Source organism: Erinaceus europaeus, chromosome X (genome assembly GCF_950295315.1).
Source record: "Erinaceus europaeus chromosome X, mEriEur2.1, whole genome shotgun sequence".
NCBI classification, from domain to species: domain Eukaryota; kingdom Metazoa; phylum Chordata; class Mammalia; order Eulipotyphla; family Erinaceidae; genus Erinaceus; species Erinaceus europaeus.
In genome coordinates this window covers 101,063,027-101,086,026 of record NC_080185.1, presented here as the reverse complement: position 1 = coordinate 101,086,026, position 23,000 = coordinate 101,063,027, and the positions used below count along the sequence as shown (strand labels likewise).

The following is a 23,000-nucleotide window of genomic DNA, read 5'->3' as shown; positions in this document are numbered from 1 at the left end:
CCTGTGAAGCAACTCCCCTGCTGGTGGGGAGCCGGGGGCTCGAACCAGGATACTTACACTGGGCCTTGTGTTTTGCACCACCTGCGCTTAACCCACTGTGCTACCGCCCAACTCCGTGTTTTTATTTTCTTTTGAAAGTTCATGTGTTTCCGTACTCTAGAGTCTACATATGGGTGAAACCATTCAATAGTTGTCTTTTGTCTCTTATTTTGCCAAGAATAATCACTTCTAGTTCCATCCATTTTGTCCCAAAGGAAACAAAAATAACCTTTTTTGATTGTTGACTAATATTCCATAATATATATTTATATATATATTTACATATATGACACTTACTAGAAAATGTCTGCTCTCTATGTATAATATGTCATATCATTTTAGCATATATATATCCATTAACTTCTTTAGCTAGTCATCTGTCGATGGGCATTTAGATGTTTTTATATTTTGACTACTGTAAAATAGTACAGCTATGAATGTAGGGGTGCATTATGCTCCTTCATGTGGGTGTTTTCAAGTACTTTGGCTAGATGCCTAAGAGCATCAACACATATTTTCATAGAGTTACAAAAAAAAAAGTTGTCTCAGTATGTCTGTGTGAACTTTTCCCCTTGGACTTTGCATAGAACTGTTTGAAGAGTTGAAGAGTTCAATCCCTCAGTTCAATCATTTCCAGAGAGCTAAGTCTCCATGGAGGTTCCCCCCCACCCCACCCTTCTAGATTCTTGGCTGAGATACCCTCTGTAGTAGAAGATAGGAACAAATCAAACATAAATAGCTAGGATCAAAATTAAACAAAAATAGGTGCAAAACAAAACAGACACATATTATTTTATTTATTTATTGTATTAGTGTTATGATTTTTTTCCCCACCGGTGCACTGCTCAGCTCTGGCTTATAGTGATGCTGGGGATTGAATCTGGGACCTTTGAGTGCCTCAGGCATGAAACATTTTTGCAGAACCTTTATGCTAACTCTCCATCCCATAAACAGAAATTTAATAACATACTTACCTTCTACTGCACACATGGAAGCTCAGGAGAACTGAATAACTCTGGGCCCCAACTACTTCCTTAAATGCTACTTTCAGTTAAAGACAAAAGATGTGGAGGCAGGAGCCAATTAAGGTAGCTTGTCTTGAAAAGCACAGCTTGGGGGAGTCAGGCGGTAGTGCATGGTGCAAAGCACAAGGAAAGGCTTAAGCATTCCTGTTTGAGCCTTGGCTCCCCACCTGCAGAGAAGTCACTTCAAAAGCAGTGAAGCAGGTCTGCAGGTGTCTTTCTCTCCCCCCTCTGTCTTTCCCTCTTGTCTCCATTTCTCTCTGTTCTATCCAAAAATAAAACAACAAGGGCAACAAATGGGAATAAATAAATAAATAAATATTAAAAAAAGAAAGAAAGCACAGCTTGGCTGTTATGTAGATTTAAGCCCTTCCTTCCCAAAGATAAAAATATTTCTAGCCTTTTGGTCAAATGCTATTCCTAGTACAGAGAGGAAGACATACTTATAAATGGTGGTTTCCTTTATAATTGTAAAAGCCTCTTACAAAAAGAAAACTTGGAACTAGTTTTCAATATGTCTACTGTTTCTTAAAAAGTAATCAGCCTGTGGTCCGGGAGGTGGCACAGTGGATAAAGCATCAGACTCTCAAGCATAACGTCCTGAGTTCAGTCCCCAGCAGCTCATGTACCAGAGTGATGTTGGGCTCTTTCTCCTCCTATGTTTCTCATTAATAAATAAATAAAATCTTTAAAAAAAAAAAAAAAGTAATCATGGCCTGGAAACGGATGCAATGGTAGACTTTTGAACTTGGGTCTTGGCCCAAAATTTGTCAACCCTCTGGTACTGACATGGCTCTTATGTGATTTTTGTATTATTTGAAAGGGTATTTGTTATCTTTAGTGCCTGTTGTTATATCATCTGGGATTTATTGATCCTGGAAATCTCACAAACAGTGCTCATATTTAAGCAAATTTGACTATTTCCTGGAATTCTTATGCATATTTTATTATCCATTTGTTCAAGTTTTATTAGTTTAATATAATAAATTATGCATTTTGGTAAATTTTCTCATTTGCTTAATTTTATACATATACAGAATATTTTAATAAGCAACTATGTAAAAGACATTAAAATTAAGAAATAAAACATTGTCAATATTATTTTATCATCTTTTGTACCTCTATCTAATTATATCCCAGAGCTTTTTTTTTTTAACCAGAGCACTGCTCAGCTCTGGCTTATGGTGGTGCAAGGACTGAACCTGGGACTTAGGAGCCTCAGGCATGAGAATCTATTTGCATAACCATTATGCTATCTACCCTCTGCCCTTTACTGAGTTTTATATATTAAACATTTTCATTGTATTTTATGTTTTTCCTGTATATGGATGCATCTATAAATACTACTGAGTATTTTAATGTTTCTAAACTCCATTTTCTGGGTTTTGACTTCATTAATAGTATAGTAGTATTATAATAATCATCCTGTTGACTCCAAGAATACCAGTTAATTCATTGTAGCATATTCTTTTTTAAAGAAGGTTTTTACAATTTTTTAATTAAGTTATATTTTTATTAATTGGATAGACACAGAGAGAAATTGAGAGGGGAGATGGAGGTGGAGAGGGGAAGAAACAGACAGACACTTGCAGCCCTGCTTCATCACTTGTGAAGCTTTCCCCCTGCAGATGGGGACCAGGGGTTTGAACCTGGGTTCTTGCCCATTGTACTGTGTGCGCTTAACCAGGTGTGCCACAGCCTGGCTCCTATAGCATATTCTTCGTATGAAGAAAGCTTTGGGTTTACAGTACAGTTGTTGACACATACATAAAATTTCTCATGTCACCATGATAGGTGTCTGCAAAACACTCTCATTTCCAACCTAAGTCCTTTTCTACCATCATGCACTAGGAGCCTACGTCCCTCCCTTCACCCAACTTGGAGCCTCAGGCCTGCGAGTCTGGCGCTGTACTCATTGTGCCACCTCCCCTGACACTTTTCTTTCTTAAAAAGTTGAATTTTCACATTTAATATAAATCTCCTGTGAATACATGGTTTGCAAATATTTGCTGCAGTGACTTGCATTTTCATTCTCTTGAGTTACTCATGAATATATATATGAAAAGAGAGTAGAACACAGCTCATAAGGTGGTGCCAGGGATTGAACCTGTGATCTCAGGCATACAAATTGGTGTTTAAACAAGCTAAGCTATCTCTTCTGCCCTTTTAATCAATGAATTCTAATTTATTAATCTTGATGGAGGCTGATTTTGCTATCTTTTAATGGACTTATATGGAAATTGAGAGGGAAGGGAGATAGGGAGAAAGAGAGACTTCTGCAACACTACTTCATTGCTTGTGGGGACTTGAACCTGCGTCCTTGTGCATGATTCCCTGTGCCTTCTACTAGCTGTGTCACCACCACACCCTCTGATAATTTGGGTGTGTGTGTGTGTGGGGGGGAGTTCTGGTCTCTTTTTCTTTTTGTTTACCAGAGGTTTCCTAATATTGTTGATCCTCTGCCCACCTAAACCTACCAGTTTTTGGTTTCATTCTACATTGTTTATGATTTGAAGTTCTGCTTTATCTTTACTATATTCTTCCTTTTATTGCATTGGGTTTGTTTTGCTCTTCTCTTAAGTTTTGACAGTATGACTTTAGATTACTTACCTGAAGCTTTTCCACTTTTACTAAACTATTTTAATGCTTATTATTATTATTATTTTAATTGCCACCAGGGTTATCTCTGGGGCCTGATGCCAACACTACAAATCCACTGCACTTAGTGGTCATTTTTTCCCATTCATTCATTCATTCATTCATTCATTCATTATTTTTATTTGATAGGAGAGAAATAGAGGGGAGAATAAGATAGGGAGAGAGAAAGAGAGACACTTGCAGACCTACTTTACTGCTCATAAAACATCCTCCCTGCAGGTGGGGAGTGGGGGCTTCAATGCATGATAATGTGCATGTTCAGCCAGCTATGCTACTGCCTGTCTCCCAGTGCTTAAATTTCGCTTTTAGTACTGCCTTGACTGTGCTCCACACAATTTGAAATGTTACATTTTCATTTTAATTAATTCATAGCTATTTAAATTTTTGAGGCCTCTGTGACTCATGAATTTTTATTTTTTTATTTTAGTTTTTTTAAAGTTTCAAATTAGTTTCCAAATATTTGGATTTTTTCTTGTTATCCTTCTGTTATTTATTTCCGTAATTATTCCCTTAAGATCAGAGAGCACGATCTGTATGATTAAAGTTATTTTAATTTGTGAGATTTGTTTAATGAACTAAGATGGTCTTCTTGCTGTAATTTTTACAAAGGGTTGAAAACAAAGTGCATTAAACTCTTCTTGGATAGAATGTTCTGTAAATGTTTATTAGAGTCTGTTGGTTAATGGTTCTGTGTGACCTTGCTAATTTTGTATTTGGTTGTTCTATCATTTCTTGAGAGAGGAGAGTGTTGACCATTTCTCTTATGTCTTTGTTAAGTGGAACCCAGGATATTAAATGTTTTCAAGAGGCACTGAAATTAGAGATTACTACTTGGAGGTCTGATAGGAAGTATATGGCACATCTTAAGGGCCCCCATGGGGAGATCAAGGCAGAGAGCTTGAGGAGCAAAACTTGGGGTTCATGCCTTTATTAAAGTTTATTAAAGGGTGGATTGTTTTAGCATCCCTGGATTAGGACCAGATCAGTTGAATCAGACAAAAAAAGTAGAGTTTTTTAAGGCCTATAGGGTTCTTATCTAGTCAGATTAAGTCTCCTGCAGATTTGACAATCAAAATGGATGCCGGAGTACAAATACTATGGAGTAGCTTAATTAAATTCTCAACAACTCCAATTGTAATTGTAAATTTATCGATAATTTTTCAATTCTACCCATTTTGTTAAACTTATTTTTCAGTTCTATTTTCTTGGTGAATCCAGAATGAATATAGCAATATCTTCTTGTTAGATTGACCCAAAAATTTTCAGAAAACAACATTAACAACATTGATTTTTGTCTGATGAGACTCATATTGGACTTTGGATCTATACAATAATGCATCTCTGTTCTAAGATGCTTGATTTCTGGTAATTTGTTAAAGAATTAAAATAAAACTAATATGCTGGTATAAGCAATTGGTGCTATAAATTCTTTTAATCACCATTGTATCTATAGTTTTGATGTATTTTAATTTTCATTCATTCATTTGAACATGTTTTTAAATTTATCTTGAGAAATCCTCTTTGACTCATGTTATTAATATTTTAATAGAGACAGACAATGAGAGTGAGTGAATAGTTTCATTATTTTATTTTATTTTATTTTGCTTTATTTTTACCAGAGCACTGCTCAGCTCTGGTGGTGCAAGGGACTGAACCTGGAACTTCTGAGCCTCAGGCATGAGACTCTCTTTGCATAACTATTATGCTATCTACCCCTGCCCTTAGTTTCATTCTTTTATATTAAGAGAACATGCTCTGTGATTTCATTCTTTTAGCTTGATTAGGTTTGGGATTTATTATTCATATTCAGGAGGATATGGCTTAATTTTATGAATAGTCACTGTATACTTGAAAACAATGTAAGTTTAGGTAGAATATGTTTACTTTTTTATGTTCATTTACTTTAGTCATTCATATTTCACATATGAACCATTGGGTAGTTGTCTTTCAACTCTACTTATTTCACTTCTAATCACCTCCAGTTGCATGAATTTTGTCCCAAATAATATAATCTCATTTTTATGATTGAAAAGTAGTATTCTATCAAATGTATATCCCATAACTTCCTGTTGTCAAATTGATTTTACTTACCTCATTAGTTAGTAAAATTATTCTGTTGTTAGGAAGACAGCTTACACTTATTAACAATATAATTAGCAGTATATAAGATTACCAGATAGTGGGGTTGAGGAGATAGCATACTGGTTATGCAAAAAGACTTTCATGCCTCAGGCTTCAAAATTACAGGTTCTCTCCCCAATATGACCATAAGCAAGAGTTGAGCAGTGCTCTGTCTGGTTTGGTCTATCTCCTCCCAGCTCCTCCCATCTTTCTCTATCTCTCTCTATCTAATTAAAATAAAGTATATTTTAAAAATAGGTTGCCAGACAGGGAGAAGTCTATATGGAAACAATAGTAAGGGCTGAAAGAAATCCACCCTAGAATGTTGACCCATCAAAGGTACCTATTACTTTATCAACCTGAAAACTTTGGCAAGGATCTCATATCAAAGTGTCTACTCTTTTCCTTCTTTGAGTCATGTCCTTCTTATGTGTTCCTCATTCACACGAAGTCAGTAAAAAGAAGAGTTTGTAAACTGGGGTAGGTTGGCTGATCATTAGGTAGCATTCAAAGTAACGTTCTTGTAGGTCATAAGAACTATGGGACATTGTATGTTACTATTGTCATAAGTCCATTTGAGCTAGCTTTTATCTGAGCCCAACAGTCGGCTTTATAGAGGAAAATCATCTCTACCTTCTTTCCCTTAGGTAGTGGTTCCCCATTATCCATCCTCCCATCCATACTTTGAAGTACTGCCATCATCTAGAAGAGCTCACAATGTTGAATCAGAAGAGTCTACAGTGCTCAAATGATCCACCCCTTCAGCCTCACAGTAATGACCAAGAGGATTCACAGGTCACCAAAACTCTGGAGAGCTCTCTCTCCTCTGATTCTCTAGTGCCTGTCTCTGTGAAGGAGGCCTCTGGTGCTGGTATAGCCAGTACTCCAGAGGTTCCTCAGGGTATCGGCATCTCTGCTACTTCCATGATAGCCACCTCTTCAAGTTCCTGTAGTGATGATGATGATGATGATGATGATGTAGGAGAAGGAGAAGAAGAGGAAGGAGAAGGAGGAAAAGGAGGAGAAATAGTATTAGTGGAGGAGGAAGAGGAGGAAGGAGAAGTAGTAGTGCTATTAGTAATAGAAGGAGACGAAGGAGAAGAAGAAGTAGTATTGGTGGTAACAGAAGAAGAGGAGGAAGAAGAGGAGGAGGAGGAGGAAGAAGACGAGGAGACGATAAAAGAAGAGGAGGAAGAAGAAGAAGTAGTAGAAATAGAAGTAGTAATAGGAGACAGTGATGAAGAGGAAGAGGAAGATGAGGAATATGAAGATGAAGACGACGAGGACGAGGACGAGGACGAGGATGAGGATGAGATAATATACATCTCTCAGCCTCAACCAGACCCCAGGAATGCGCGCGTAAGTTTTCAAGACAGGGACATGGATTTTCTGGTGAATTTTGTGCTGTTCAGTTGTCAAATAGAAGAGCCAATGGTAAAAGAAGAAATATTGAGGATTATCATCAAAGGTTATGAAGACCAATTCATTGAAAGCCTCTGAGCACATGGAAATCACCTTTGGCCTTGATGTGGGGAAAATAGATTTCATCAACCACTGCTATAGCTTCCTCATCAAATTTAGTCTCACTTATGATGGGATACCAAGTGGTGAAGTGGGCATTCCAAAGGCTGGCATCCTGATTCTTGTTTTGGTAGTGTTTTTGAGGGCAGCTGTGCCACAGAGTAGAAAAATCTTGGAAGTTCTGGGTGTGAGGGGATCATATCCTGGGGTGAAGCACTTCATCTTTGGGGAGCCCATGAAGTTCTTTACCAATGATTTTATGAAGGAAGAATATCTTGTGTACGGGAAGGTGGCCAGTAGTAATCCCACCAGATTTGAATTCCTATGGGGCCAAAGAGCCCATGCTGAAACCACCAGGATGAAAGTCCACAGTTTCTGGTCAAGGTTTGTGGTATTGACCCAAGTTCTTTCCCAGTTTAGTGTGAGGAAGCCTTGCAGGATGAGGAGGTGAGAGTCCAAGCTTCTACTTCAGTTGGGACTGTCTCTAGTTCAGGGCCACTGCAGGTTCTAATGCCAACAGTAGCAGTTCCTCCTGTACCTAGAGATAATTTATTCATGCATTGTTCCAAGAGACAATTGGTGTTTATAAAATTTAGATCCTAGGAGGGGCTGAAAGCAAACACAGTTCATATGCCTATGTACTTTGTACGTGTAACTGGAAATTCTGTTCTATCATTTGTTAAGATATGTATTGTTGAAATGTTTCTCTTAATATTCATTTCATAAGCATTAAAATATCTAGGTTTATATATGATATTGGTTGCATATTTAGTATTTACATGAAGTTATACAATAAGAGTGTGGATGCATTATAAGACAAATTGTGAAACATCTCTCTTTGACATCTGGAATAAGAACATGGCATTGCTACTGGCAAGTACTACAAATGTGAAAGAAGTTTGCTTTATCGCCATTCCACGGAGCACAGGAGGTAGCACAGTGAGCATGGTGCTAAACTTGAAAGCATAAGCCCCAAGTTTAAGCCCCTGGCATCCAAGTGCCAGAGTAATGTTTTGGTTCTCTCTATCCCCATCTGTGCTAATAATCATAGAAAAAAAAAAACTAGTTTAAGGACTACTCTAGACCATCCAACACTAGCAAAGATTGAAAATCACAACTGAAGGGGCTGGGTGGTGGTGCACCTAGTTGAGAATACATGTTACACTGTGGAAAGACCCAGGTTCAAGCCCCTGGTCCCCACCAGGGGAATAACACAGTGGTGAAGCAAGGATGCATGTCTCTTTCTCTCTCTCTCTTTTCTCACCCCTTTCCCTCTCAAATTCTCTCTTCTTTTATGAAGTAAAGATACTACAAATAATTTAATCACACTCTGATAAGATTAGCACTGGAGGGCAGAAGGTAGATAGCATAATGGTTATGCAAACAGACTCTCATGCCTGAGGCTCCAAAGTCCCAGGTTCAATCCCCTGCACCACCATAAGCCAGAGCTGAACAGTGCTCTGGTTAAATAATAATAATAATCTTCTTCTTCTAGCATTTGCCCTTCTTCAGTAGCCAGTCAACAGCGTCAGGTTGAAAGCTGTCAGGAGCTGCTTGTTGCTGGCTTTGAAAGTGACTGGGATCCATGTGGATTCAGTTGGCTAGGAAGGATCCTCAGTTTCCCCAATGAATGGGTACTCACGGGATGCACCACGAGAAGGTCAATCCAATGCATCCCATAATAATAATAATTAACATTGGAATTAGGGTTTGAAGGTTGAGTAACATCAATTTAGAAGGCCTTTGGGGGTGGTCAACAATTTGTTTGGCTTTGTATGTTAACTCTCTTTTCAACCAAGTTCCAGATGCTATCAGGTTGCCTACCAGACTTCCCTGAACAGACAACCCCACCAATGTGTCTTAGAGATCTGCTTCCCCAGAGCCCTTCCCCACTAGGGAAAGAGAGAGGCAGCCTGGGAGTATGAATCAACCTGTCAATGCCCATGTTCAGCAGGGAAGCAATTACAGGAACCACACCTTCCACCTTCTGTATCCCACAATGATCTTGGGTCCATACTCCCAGAGGGTTAAAGAATAGGAAAGCTATCAGGGGAGGGGATGGGATACAGAGTTCTGGTGGTGGGAATTGTGTGAAGTTGTACCCCTCTTATCCTATCGTAAAGAAAAATTAAAAAAAAAAAAAGAAGTTTGCTTTATCATCACTGGGATTTATAGATAATAATGGGGGGAAATCTAAAATATATGTGTGTGTTTTATTTCCTCTCTCATTTAGTCCTGATTTATAAAATTCAATAATACTGGTATTAATTATCTCTTTCATGGATGTCAGAGAATTAAGTCTTAAAATCTTAGATCTAATTCTTACTAATTTATTCCACAGCACCACAGTGGAGCACCCATTCTTTGGAAGGTACTTTACTAGTCCTTGGATTGCTAATATTAAGTGATCAGTACATGTCCATAGAATTTTTGTCATATAGAGCACTATTTCGAATAGAAGGAGAATGATTGAATGTTCTGGTATATAAAGGATTAGTAAAAGAGTGGCATAAATAAGTATAGATGAACAGTCCATATGACTTTCAAGTTATATAAGTTTGGGTCTTTGGGAACATTCAGACCCTTCAGTAGGGAATGCATTAAAATGGGTCATGGGCCAGAAGAGACTAATGGTATGATGAGCAGGGACCAGACTCTGAGGTACTTATCTGAGTGTTGGTAGTCCAAACCTGAGGTAGAAAACTATTAGCTATTAGCTCTTAGTTTAGCATAATAAGTAAACGACATGCAGTTCTCACCTGAAATAGGAATGGAAAGTGACCTGCATTCTTGCCTTACCAGTGCAGTTAAACAACCCACAACCTTTATGTTTTATGGACAGGATTTCTGTAGAATCTCTGAGAAATATGGATGATACTCCCTTGAGAATAGGCATCTGTAAGGCACTGAGTTAGCACTCTGTCATGACCTAGGAGAGCCAGAACCACTTCATTCAAAAAAAAAAATTAAATGAGGTGTTCGTCAGTATAATTTGGCAAACTATAGGCAGGTACTTAAATTATGGTGGGAGCAAAAAGAACGAAGAAATTTTAATAAGTTGAGTCAGGGAGGAAAATAACATTTCCTCTACGTTTTTAGGTTCTGGATAGAGAACCTCATGCTTTTAGAATTAAGATATCTGAACAGCAGAGCAATATTGTAGATGTTTCTCTTTCTCCTGCTGTCTTTCTGTTGCTCACACTCTTTCAATAACAAGAAGAAGAAAGAAAGCAAGGAAGAAAGAAAGATCAAAAAAAGACCAAGAATAGTGAACCCTAGGTGGTAAAACTCTGGTGAAAAAAATATTTTCCATGCCTGGGTGAAGGCTCACTGGTGGATTGTATGCCTGAAGCCCTGGATCTGATCCCTGGCACTGCACAAAAACAAGACAAACAAAAACCAAAATAGAACATTATAAAGGGCAGGGCAGTGGTCTGGTATAGTCTCAGAATGTCTCTATGTCTCTGTCTCGTATGCACAATGTCTTAATTTTTTTTTTTTACAAAGACTTGGTAACTATTGGAGCCGGGTGGTAGCACAACAGGAGAGTACTAATGTTACTATGAATAAGGACCCAGATGCAAGACCCTGATTCCCACCCGCTTTGCGCCATGTGTGCTTAACCCTCTGCACTTAGCCTGCTGCACCATCACCTGACTCCCTATAATACAATTTCTAATGAACTATACAAACTTTGGTGTATGTAGCCCTGATGTCAAATGGAATATTAAATTCATTTTGATGGTAATTATTAATTTTTAATGAGTTTAAATCTGAATGTGGGCTCACTGCCCAGTGCCACAGGAAGTCTAACACTGCCATGCAGGACTTTTGCTCAAGGGAAAGGCCTTATTGCCATTGGAACACAAATGAAGGCAGGAAGAGATTCTCATATCAACCTCCCCACTCACATATCTCAAGGGACATTTATACAGGTAAAGGTGAGGGGACACATCTCAAGGAACATTTATATAGGTAGAAGGTGGGGGGACTGGAAAACTAGGAACTAGCTTCCAGAGCAAGCAGAATAGTGGCATGAGACTATCAGGTCTTTGTGCCTTCTGGACTGTGGCTTTCTGGATCACAGTGAGCTTTCTGTGAACATCCTCTTACAAAAAAATTGTGTAATAAACTTTAACTACCCTATTTGAAGGTTGAGACCAGCTGGAAAGGTTGGAGGTATGTGAGTCTCTAATCATGGACCCTTTGTATTCCAGTATATCAGTTACAGGTAATCTCCATTCTCTAGGATTGTGTCACTCAGTTTGCCTTGTTTCTTCTGGGCTGCCTTTGCAATTCCTTTCCTTTCCTTTATTTATTTATTTATTTATTTATTTATTTATTTATTTTTACCTCCGGGGTTATCGCTGAAGCTTGGTGCCTGCTCTATGAGTCCACTACTTATGGCAGCCATCTTTTCCTTTTTGTTGTTGTTGTTATTCAATAAGACAGAGAGAAATTGAGGAGGGGGAGATAGGCAGAGAGAAAGATAGACACCTATAGACCAGCTTCACTTGTGAAGCATCTTCTCTTCATATGGGAGGAACCCAGATCCTTGCGTGGATCCTTGCACTTAGTACTATGTGTGCTTAACCAAGTGTGCCACCACCCAGCCCTTCCCTATTCTTGTTATCCACCCTCAATCTGAAGAACCATTTCTGATTGCTTCCTAAATATGTATAACATTGGGGAAAGCAGTTTTCATCATATAGCACCTCAGTTCTGTCAGTCAAACAGCTGTATACAAACCCTCAAGACAATCCTGTAGGTGTGTCCCAAATTAAAAAGCTTAAATCATATTTGATGAAGCACATTTATATGGAGATTTTTAGATAACAAGCTCAAAATATTTGCAGATAACAGGTGTTTTTGTTTTTGTTGTTTGTTTTTGTTTTTCTGCACTGTCATCTCTGATGTCATCAGATATTTGGAAAATAGTGTTGAGTTGTGAGGTTTGTTCAAGCATAGTCACTATGGTGATTTCTCTGAAGTCTTTATCAAATTTGAAACAATCCAAATCCACCCATTTGTGTTAGTCCCAGCAGAGAAACTTAGACTGTTCACCAGTCTTTGCATGAAAGGATAAAGTTTTATTTTGCTAAATTGTAAAATATGAAATTGGAGGACTTTTTTTATTTTTGTCCCTCAAATCAACCTGACCTCCCATCTTAGGGCACTTTATATAGTCTACAGAGGAGGGCATGGCTAGAAATCTGAAACCTGGCTATATGAAGGCTTATAGTTTACCATTTCTTAACAAAATTAAATTTAAAATCAATACCTAGTGGTCTATGTGATACCTCCTACAGAAGGGATAGATGGATGGATAGATGGGTAGATAGACAGATGTGTAATATATAGGTGTGTATGTTGAGTAAGGTGGAATCTGTAATGCTTCCTCACTAACTTCAACTTATTTTACCAAATAAGCACAGTAAAATTTAATTATGTGCAAATTGTCAAGCTTTAATAATTATGGCAGGGTATTTTGCATAAGCACAGTAAGAATAAAGATATCCATATAGACTCTTCAAATTTTCTTTTCTGGAAACTTGACCAAAAAAACTCAGACTGAACTCTTAATTATCTTTTGGCCTGTAACATTTGAATGTAACACTTGACTGAACTCAGGACCTCATGCTTGAGAGTCCGATGCTTTATCCACTGTGCCACCTCCCAGACCACTCTCTGTGAGTTTTATCTGCACACCAACCTTCTTTAAATAATGAGATTTAGATTTTGAATTGCTATTCTAGGGGATTCAGATTTTTGCAGATCTTAGGAAAGAGTGAGTGCATTTTGTATTAGGATTTAGATTTTTGAGCCCAGAGAATAAATTGTCTAATGTAATAAAATGTCTAATGTAGTCCCCTGAACCTTTAATGCGCTTGCCTGTTACAACTACCTCCTCTTGAGTGTGGCAGGGTTGGTGATTTGAATATAACAACTAGAATTTGGTGAAACTGATTATATGCATATCCCCGATAATATTATATTGTGTCATAGAAGAGCATCGTGCTTTTATTACAGATACCACATACTACTCTGTTTTGCTAGAAAACTTGCTCTCACTCTTCTTCTGGCATTGAAGAAGAAATCTGCTATGCTGAACAGTTCTTCGAAGAAGGTCATATAGCCTAGAATCATAGGTTGTCTTAGGAACCATTAAAACAGAGTTCTCAAGAGCTAGGAGGAAAATAAGCTCATAGTCCTACAAGGAGAAGAAAATTATTTTTTCCAACAAACTGAGTGACTTTGCCAGTGAATCTTTTCCATTCAATCTTTGAGCTAGGAGAAAGCTTAGTTAACACCTTTCCATTTCAACCAAGAGACACCCTCAAGCAGAGAAAAAGTAGTTTAACTATGCCTAGACTCCTGGTACACAAAGAACTATGAGATAAAAATTGTGTGTATGTATGTGTGTGCATTTCCATAAAATACGTACTTGAAAAAACTCATACAACCCCCAGCTCCCCACCTGCAGGGGGGCTGCTTCACAAATGGTGAAGCAGGTCTGCAAGTGTTTGTCTTTCTCTCTCCTCCTCTCTGTCTTCCTCTTCTCTATCAATTTCTCTCTGTCCTACCCAACAACAACAGCTATGACAACAATAGCAATAACAACTACAACAAGGGCAATAAAATGGGAAAAATGGCATCCAGGAGCAGTGGATTTGTAGTGCTTTATTACGCAGTAATAGGAAAGGAATATATGAAGAATACTGTATGTTTCCCCATGTAGTACCTCAAGTGAAATTTGTTAAAAATAATTTAAAATATGTTTTATACTGGGTAAGCCACCATATGGTTCCCCAGTATGAATTTTGTCTTATAGCCTGCCTCAGGGTCTGGTCTCTGACTGCCTTGTACTCCCATTGTTCTATTTCACATTAAAGGTGTTTCGTGACCCAATACAAAGACTGCAGTAAGTGAAATCAAGAATAAGCTAGGAGGAACATTTCCAAGGAAGCCTTAAATTGGAGACAGGAGCCCAAAAGACAATCTTAATGAATTAGGACTGAGAGGAACAACAGCACAGAAGAAAGAGGTCACAGTGGGACCTGCCAGTGTCTGTGTTTATCCTCAACTGCCTCAAGCAGAGCTCTCTGACTGAGCCATGCTCTCTGCCACTCTTCACGGCTCTGAGGGACTTGAGGACTTTGACTGGAGGTTTGCAGTCAGGGCTCAGCAAGGAGGGATTCCCAGCATATCAAGCAGCAGAATTGTGTGCTTAAGCACAACACAGCACCTCCCAAGAGTACTGAGCTTGGAACTAAGAGCCCTGCCCCTGCTGTTGTCCCCTGGAAACCCCAGGCAGCGACCACCGGATGTGCCTCCCATGGACTTCCTACTCCAGCACCTGAGGAGAGAGGGCTGTGTGCAGCTGTGAGTGAGCTCAGGTCTGCACAAGAAGGAGTCGCAGGTGCTGTCAGGGGTCAGGTAAGGCGCTCAATGGGGTCTGAGGAGACCCCTCGGCACAGAAAGCTGAAGCCCCTAGAGAAGAGCCCCAAGCCACCCCTGGGGGTCCCGGGCGGCCGTGACCGTGGGGCCGAGGTGTGTGGATCTGATGGTGGTGAGGGGCCTCTTGAGGGGCTGGAGGAGACAGTCTCTGCACCTGTCAGGAGCCAAGGGGCCTGAGGGAGGGGGTTCTTGGGGTCCCCCTGACCAAACCACACACAGATGTATCCATCTGGAGGCCCTGGGCGGTGGTGTTTAAAGTGCACGTGACTGGTTTGGGGCTGGAGGGAGCCTAGGGGTACGGCCTGGTCTTGGTTGTCCTGTGAGCCAAGGGAGGTGCCCTGAGCCCAGGGGGTGGCGCCCTGAGATACCTGGCTGAATTTTTAGAGTTGCACCTGCCTGGGAAGGGGGTTATGGCAGCCACTAGCCCCGTTTTCAGTCCAGGAAGCCCAGTGTCTTGGAGACTTGCTTTCTCTCTCTCTCTCTCTCTCTCTCTCTTTTGTTTTCTCCAGGGTTATTGCTGGGCTCGGTGCCTGCACAATTAATCCACTGCTCCTGGAGGCTTATTTCTTTTTCCCTTTTCTTGCCCTTGTTATTTATCGTTGTTATTATTGTTGTTGTTGTTGCTGTCATTATTGTTGGATAAGACAGAAATAGAGAGGGGGGGAAACAGAGTGGAGGAGAGAAAGATAGACACCTGCAGACCTGCTTTACCGCTTGTGAAGCGACCACCCTGTAGTTGGGGAGCCGGGGGCTCTAACCAGGATCCTTATGCCAGTCCTTGCGCTTTGCGCCACGTGTGCTTAACCCGCTGTGCTACTGTCTTGGCTGGGATCTACAATAATAATAGATGACAGCGGGCAGATTACCGAGTAGTATCCAATTTGTAGAACAGTTCTCACAATTGTGGGACTAGCCAACGGATGATCTCAGGGCGGTCACAGTCCTTTCCTCTTGTCAGCACTGAGAGGACCAGGGAAAGCATGGAGGCTGAGGAGACCCTTCGTTATTATGGGATGATGAGAATGGGATGGGGTGGATAGACCCTGGAGGGAGGAAGTCTGTCTCACGAATTCAATATGCTCTGAAAGGACCGGAGGAGGGATGGCATTTAAGGAGAACCTGTCCTTTCTCCTGGAGACGCAGGGCTTGTGGGGGAACAGGGGTGTCTCTATAAGGAGAGGATTTCATGTGCTCAATAAAATGTTTTGTCATTAGAGTTTTAACCCACAGTAGGTGCCATTGCATTCTGTTTGAAAAACATATTCACTGTATAAGAATGTAGTCCAGAGGTCACTGGCATGTTACGACAATAGGGGACAATATAGATAGATATGACTCCAAACAACTCATGCATGATTTTTACTGTAAGCAGAAAAACTCAGATTGAAAGTATAAGGACCCAGTTTGTGCCGGATTTTAAAATGAAGGCCCCCCAAGACATTGCTTTCCAACCACATAATTGACAATCTAGGGTCACCTAAAGTCCTTCCTTACCTCATTTTTATACAGCTTTAAATGGGTTTTTATTTAAGTAGCATTGGTGTGCTATGCCCTTTGTTTGGAGTCTGGGCATAATTCAGTATGTGTATGTTTACTGGTCTGATCAGCATCAAAAAAATTTACTTTCAGGAGGCCAGTTGGTGGTGTACCTGTTGAATGCACACATTACCATGCACAAGGACCCAGGTTCAAGCCCCCAGTCTCTACCTATATGGGGGAAAGCTTCCTGAGCAGTGAAACAGTGCTCAGGTGTATTTCCCTCTCTCCTTTTCTACCTCCCTTCCCCTTCTCAATTTCTTTCTGTACTATCAAGTAAAAATAAAGAAAGAACAAAAAATTCCATTGGATGTGGTAGATTCACAGTGCAGGCAATAACCCTGGTGGCAATTAAAAAAAAAAAAGTACTTTCCACCTAACATCAGTAGTAGATCCTGCCAACCACTGCTATGATATCTTCATCATTGGGCCTTACTTATAATGGGATACCAAGTGGTGAAGTGGGCATTCCAAAGGCTGGCATCCTGATTGTCCTGGTAATGCTCTTCATGAAGGGCAGCTGTGCTACCGACAAGGAAGTCTGGGAAGTTCTGGATGTGATGGGCTTATATCCTGGGGTGGAGCAATCCTCTGTCAAGCTCCAGAAACTCATCACCAATGATTTTGTGAAGGAAAAATCTTGCAGAGTTACTGGTACACCTAGTGTACCAAAAGGTAGCCAACAGTGATCCTGCAAGATTTGAGTTCCTGTGAGGCCCACGAGCCCATGCTGAAACCACTAAGATGAAAGTCCTGGAGTTTTTGGCCAAGGTTAATGGTATTGACCCAAGGTCTTTCCCAGTTCAGTATGAGGATGAAGAAGAGAGGGTCTGTGCCTATTTCAGCAGAGATTGTCTCTAGTCCCATGGTCACTGCAGGTTCTAATGCCAAGTCTAGCAGCTCCTCCTTCATCTAGAGCAGTCTGGGATGATTCCCTTGTGCATTTTTCCAAGAGGCAGTTAATGTTTAAAGAATTTAGATTAGAGATGGGGCTAAAAGGAACACAGTATATATGCCCATGTGTTCTTGTTTTGTATGTGCAACTGGAAAAGTCTTTTATTTATTAATGCATGCAAAATGTTTCTCTTAATGTTGTTTTCATTAGCATTAAAACTTTTAGGTTCATAAATTATATTGGTCCCATATTTAATGTTCAAATGAGGTTATATTATGAAAGTTTGCAAGGTTTTATTTTATTCATTTAAATTCCTTTTTTATTATTAGAGAAATAATGATTAACAAGACAGTCATTGTCATATGGCTACAATTTTTTGGGGGGGAGGGAGGGTTTACAATTTCTTATCCTTCCATTTTGGGTGTCTGCACATCAGTCCCACCATCAACTTAGGTCTTCCGGCACCATAAAGCATTGAATCGGAAATACCTTCTCAGTCTGCTTCTCCTGCCCCCACCCCATGCCCTAGGTCTTGCTTCAACAGATTACATCTAGTACAAGTTTGACCCTGTATTTTGCCTTTCCCTCCTTGTTTCTTTAATTCCAGTGCTCTGGTAAAAACACAAACAAACAAACAAGAACAACAACAACAAAAGGCCCAGCTCTGGTTTATGGTGGTATAGGAGATTAAACCTGGAATTATGGAGCCTCAGGCATGAGAGTCTCTTGAGATATTCTGGTACTCATCCTTCTTAGGGCTGGTCTCACTTAACAGGACTGCTTCAAGTTCAGTGTGATGAAGTAAAGGAAGTTTTTTGTTTGTTTGTTTGTTTGTTTTTCTCCAGGGTTATCCCTGGAGCTCAGTGCCTACCCTACAAACCCACTGCTCCTGAAGGCTATTTTTTCCCCTTTGTTTATTGTTGTTGTTGTTGTTGTTGTTGGATAAGACAGAGAGAAATCAAGAGAGGATGAGAAGACAGAAAGGAGGAGAGGAGGATAGACACTTGCAGACCTGCTTCACCACTTGCGAAACGACCCCCCTGCAGGTGGGGAGCAGGGGTGGGGGGCTCCAGCTGGGATCCTTATGCTGCTCCTTGTGCTTCGCCATGTGTGCTTAACCCGCTGTGCTACTGCCCGGTCACCAAGGAGGTGGTTTTATCATTTTGATGGTTGAGTAGTATTCCATTGTGTATATATACCACAGCTTGCATAACCACTTATCTGGCCCTGGGCATCTGGTTTGCTTCCACATTATTACAAATAGTGCTGCTGTGAACATAGGTGGACATGGGCCTCTTTTGATAGTCTCTTGTATTTGTTTGTTGTTTTGTTTTTTCCCTTTGGACAGATCCCTAGGAGAGGGATTGCAAGGTCATAGAGTAGGTCCACTTCTAATGTTTTGAGGTATCCAAAGACTGTGTTCCACAGGGCTTGAACCAATTCACATTCCTACCAGCAGAGTAGAAGTGTTCCTTCCTTGCCAGCACTTGTTGTTTCTGTCCTTTCTGATATATGACAATCTCACAGGTATGAAGTGGTATCTCATGGCTTTTTATTTGTATTTCCCTAATAATCATTGACTTTGAGCATTTTTTCTGTATGCATCTTGGTCATCTGGATACCCTCTTTGGTGAAGAGAGGTCCATGTCCTCTCCCAATATTTTTATATCCCCCCCCAAGTTTTATGATCTCTATATATTTTTATTAGGGTTTTTTTTTTTTTTACAAAACTACAAAATAATGGGAAATAAATGCACAGTATTACCACCACCAGAGTTCTGTGTCCCCATTTCCACCACAGGAAATTGCAGTAGTTCTCCCAAGGTCACAGATATGGGTTGACTATTATTTCCTTACCTGTCTTATCTATTTTTGTATACACTTGCCATTTTTTCCGTGGTCCTGCCTTCCCTTCCATTTTAAGTCACACTTATTACACTATTCCTGAATGTCTTTCCTTTTTTCTTATTCTCTCTCCAGTTCCTGATGGAATTAGGTTTCAGAGCTCTATAGTCATCTTCCCCTAACATTTCTTGCCTTCTGGGAGTATGGACCAAAATTTTTTTTGGGATGCAGAAGGTAGGAATTCTGGCTTCTGTAATTGCTTCTCTGCTGGATACAGGCATTGGCAGGTTGACCCCTACCCCCAGTTTATTTTTATCTTTTCCTAGTGGGGCAGTGCTCTGGAGAAATGAGGTTACAGGGCACATTGGTGAGGTTGTCTACCCATGGAATTCAGGGTGGAATCAGTAGCATCTGCAACTTGGTGGCTTAAGTTATGAGGCAGGACAAAATATTTAATAAGTAGGAACCAGTAAGTAGGAATAGAAAAGGTGAAAATGGGGATTTTATTGTGGTAAGAAAATAGGAATCTTATTTTAGGTGTGTTCTTAGGAGGCCATGACTTTAGTGATTATTGCCTGAGCTTGACAGTGTGGAAGTGGGCTAAAAATGTTGTCTGGGAAGATGTAGTCAGAGTTGAGAATAAAACTAGAAAGCTGGATTAAGACAGAGAGTAGCTCCCAAATTTAAATAATGTATAAACTTTACTGCTTAACACATCAATCTGACACAGTATATTCATATTTAGTTCAGGGCCCTGTGTAACCTCCGAGTCCCTGTCAATCTGAGCTCAAAGTCCATGATCACAGCTGGGAACATTCTAGACTGCATTCATTTCAGGACCAGTCTTCCTCAAGTGGCAGAGTAGGATGATCCAACCTCCCTTGGGAAAGTGGGGCAGTCCCTATTATTGTTACTTTATAGTGAGGGCAAGATCCTGGAGAGGCCCTTGAAATGGCTTATGATGACATTCCTGATGGAAGTGGTCAATAATGGTGGAGAGAGGGCTCTCATAGGGCTCTTGGCCATCGTATCTATGGGGGAGTCCTCGGAATCTACTTTCCTGGATACCATTTTTTCCATTTCGATGCCCTTGCTATTGCCCTTGTTGTTGTTATTGTCATTGCTGTTGAATAGGGCAGAGAGAAATCGAGAGAAGAGGGGAGGACAGAGAGAGGGAGAGAAAGATAGACACCTGCAGACCTGCTTCACCACATGTGAAGCTATCCCTCTGCAGGTGGGGAGCCCGAGGCTCGAACTGGGATCCTTGCGCCACTTGCACTTTGTGCCATGTGCACTTAACCCACTGTGCTACTGCTTAGCCCAGATAATTCATTTTCTGGACAAGGACTTTCCCTCTTCCCCTCCCCCAACCCCAAAGGCTGCCTTCCCAATGTGGAATCAGCTAAAGGCTCCTGATTCCTTTCCTCTCTGCATTTAGACTCCTTAGCTTCAGCATGTAGAGGATCTATCCTTTTCCCTGTTAAATACTCCAAATCCTAATCAGGAGCTCTGTAAGAGGATCTGAGTGCTAAACAGAAGTAACTACATGGCACTTTGATTTGGGCAAAAAGGAGATATGTCCAGACCCCCAATTTTATCACTCCCAGAAGATAACACTCATCCTGGTGGTAGAACAGGTATAGGGGAAAATGGGTATTTCCAGCATATGTGTACAGCCTGGCATGGCATGTCAAGTAAGTAATTTCCTCTTGGCTCTCAGTGTGTCTGTTTTCAACCTGTTCTTTCCTGGGAAATTTCCTCTGTACAGTGCAGTCCAGGTGGTATTTCCTGGAGGTGCACAACAGAGAACAAGTCAACATGGGGTAATGCAGTGGGCAATGGACTGCACAGGTGGCTGGCTCAGTAGCATTCACCCTATCCAGCACCAGATACCAGTTCCCGCCTTCAACTAAAGGTCTGAGAACATATTGAGGAAATCTATGTTGGAAATGGGGATGGGGTGGGTGGGAAGCTGCTATTTCTCTTCTTCCCTGCTCACATCGGAAGTCCTCTGTTACTGATGTGATAGGTGTCCCAGACTGTCATACTTTCCTTTCCATTTTCATAGATGCCCTAAAAAAAAAAAAATCAGTGCTTCTAAAAAAAAAAAATGCTTCTGGCTCTCTAATAAACAAAACAGAGAAAGGTTCTTTTTACTATGTCTTCTGTTATGTACATGAGCATATTTTCAGAAGGATACAATTAAAACCAGGTTTTTAATTTACCAAAAACTGATTTTTGTGTTAAGCATTAGGGAGGGTTTCGGTCACATTTTATTTTTAATATGGAGATAAAAAATTGATCTGATTTCACTTTTCAGTAATGAAAATGTATTTTCCTCATTTCTCTGTGGAGATATATAAGCAAATAAGTAAATCAGGGAACCATGTATTATGAGTTTGTTCTGGAACAAGCTAATAATTTCTTTTGGTCTCTTTCACTATGCATGATATGTACCACTAAGTTTTATATAATGTAATATTTATTCATTCTTGATACCATGCCATCTTTTCCTTCTTAGATAATATTAGTTTTTCTTAGCAGTATACAAGTTAGCAAATATTTTATAATCTTTCAAGGTAACGTTCACATGCACACTCACATACAAACATTTACATGCAAAACTTTGGAGAATTTATTGTTGAGAGGGATTACAGTCATTGAAAGATTAAATTTTGTGAGAAGTAACAAGTTTACAAAATGAAATCTTCCATCTGAAAACATATATTTTTTCTCCATTAAGTTAGATTCTCATTAATTCACCTAAACAATAGCTGTGTTTCCCTCAGAGAGTTCATATACATTATTTTTTGGGTATCAGGTCTTATGGCAATTTACAAGTTATTTTTTCATTAATTTTAATCTTTCTATTATCTGTTACTACAGAGAAAGTACATTCATGCATATAAATTGAATACTTGGCAATTTTAAAAAATGTTTGCGTTGACTTAGAAGTCTTCTATTGTACATTTTCCTTATATACATTCTATTCATGTTTAATGATTACAACAATTTTTATTTTATTGTCATTATCTTATGTATTATTCTGTTTCCTAGTACTTTCTTATATAGGTTTTCTTTTTCTTTTTTGCTGTTTTTGGTTGTCTGTCTGTTCTTTGTCATCTCTAGTGTTTCACTGCTGTGGTCTGACTTTTTCAGATAAAGAGAGACAGAGAGAGCATGAAGCTTCCCACAATATAGTGGGGGCCAGACTCAAACTTGGGTCATGTGCATGACAAAGCATGCACACTTACAGGTGGGCGATCTTGCCCAACTCTAGTATCTTTATTAAGATGTAGAATGAGATAAAAGGAGATGGCACAGTGATTTATGCAACAGGCTTTCATGCCTGAGGCTCTGAGGGCCTGGGTTCAATCCTGGATTCCCCCATAAGCCAGAGTTGAACAGTACTCTGATAAAAAAATAATAATAATGTAGAAGGTGGAAGGTCTGGCTTCTGTAATTGCTTCTCTGCTGAACATGGGTGTTGGCAGGTCGATCCATACTCCCAGCCTGTCTCTCTCTTTTCCTAGTGGGGCTTTCACCTTCTGCACCCAACAGTGATCCTGGGTCCATACTCCCAGAGGGATAAATAATAGGGAAGCTATTAAGGGAGGAGATTGGATATGGAGCTCTGGGGGTGGGCATTGTGTGGAAATGTACCCCTCTTGGCCTATAGTCTTGTCAATATTTCTATTTTATAAATAATTTTTTAAAATAATAATAATGTAATGCAGTGCAGTGCAACACAGCATCAAATTGGTGATAACAGGCTTCTTTTAAATTTGTGATTTAATATTGATTTACAAAATTCTGAGATAACAGGGGTATAATTCTACACTGTTCCCACCATCAGTGTTCTGTGTCTCTATTCTCTCCATTGGAAACTGTAGTAGTTCTCCTAA

The 23,000-nt window shown here is 39.9% G+C and overlaps 1 protein-coding gene across 1 annotated transcript; it reads left to right on the top strand.

The window, feature by feature from the left end:
- Nucleotides 1–16,765: 16,765 nt before the first annotated feature.
- On the top strand, nt 16,766–17,216 carry LOC103113654 (melanoma-associated antigen B16). Its single transcript, XM_007523218.2, is given in 2 exon segments — nt 16,766–17,011; nt 17,013–17,216. Coding segments are annotated over 2 exon segments (450 nt in total).
- Nucleotides 17,217–23,000: the final 5,784 nt, after the last annotated feature.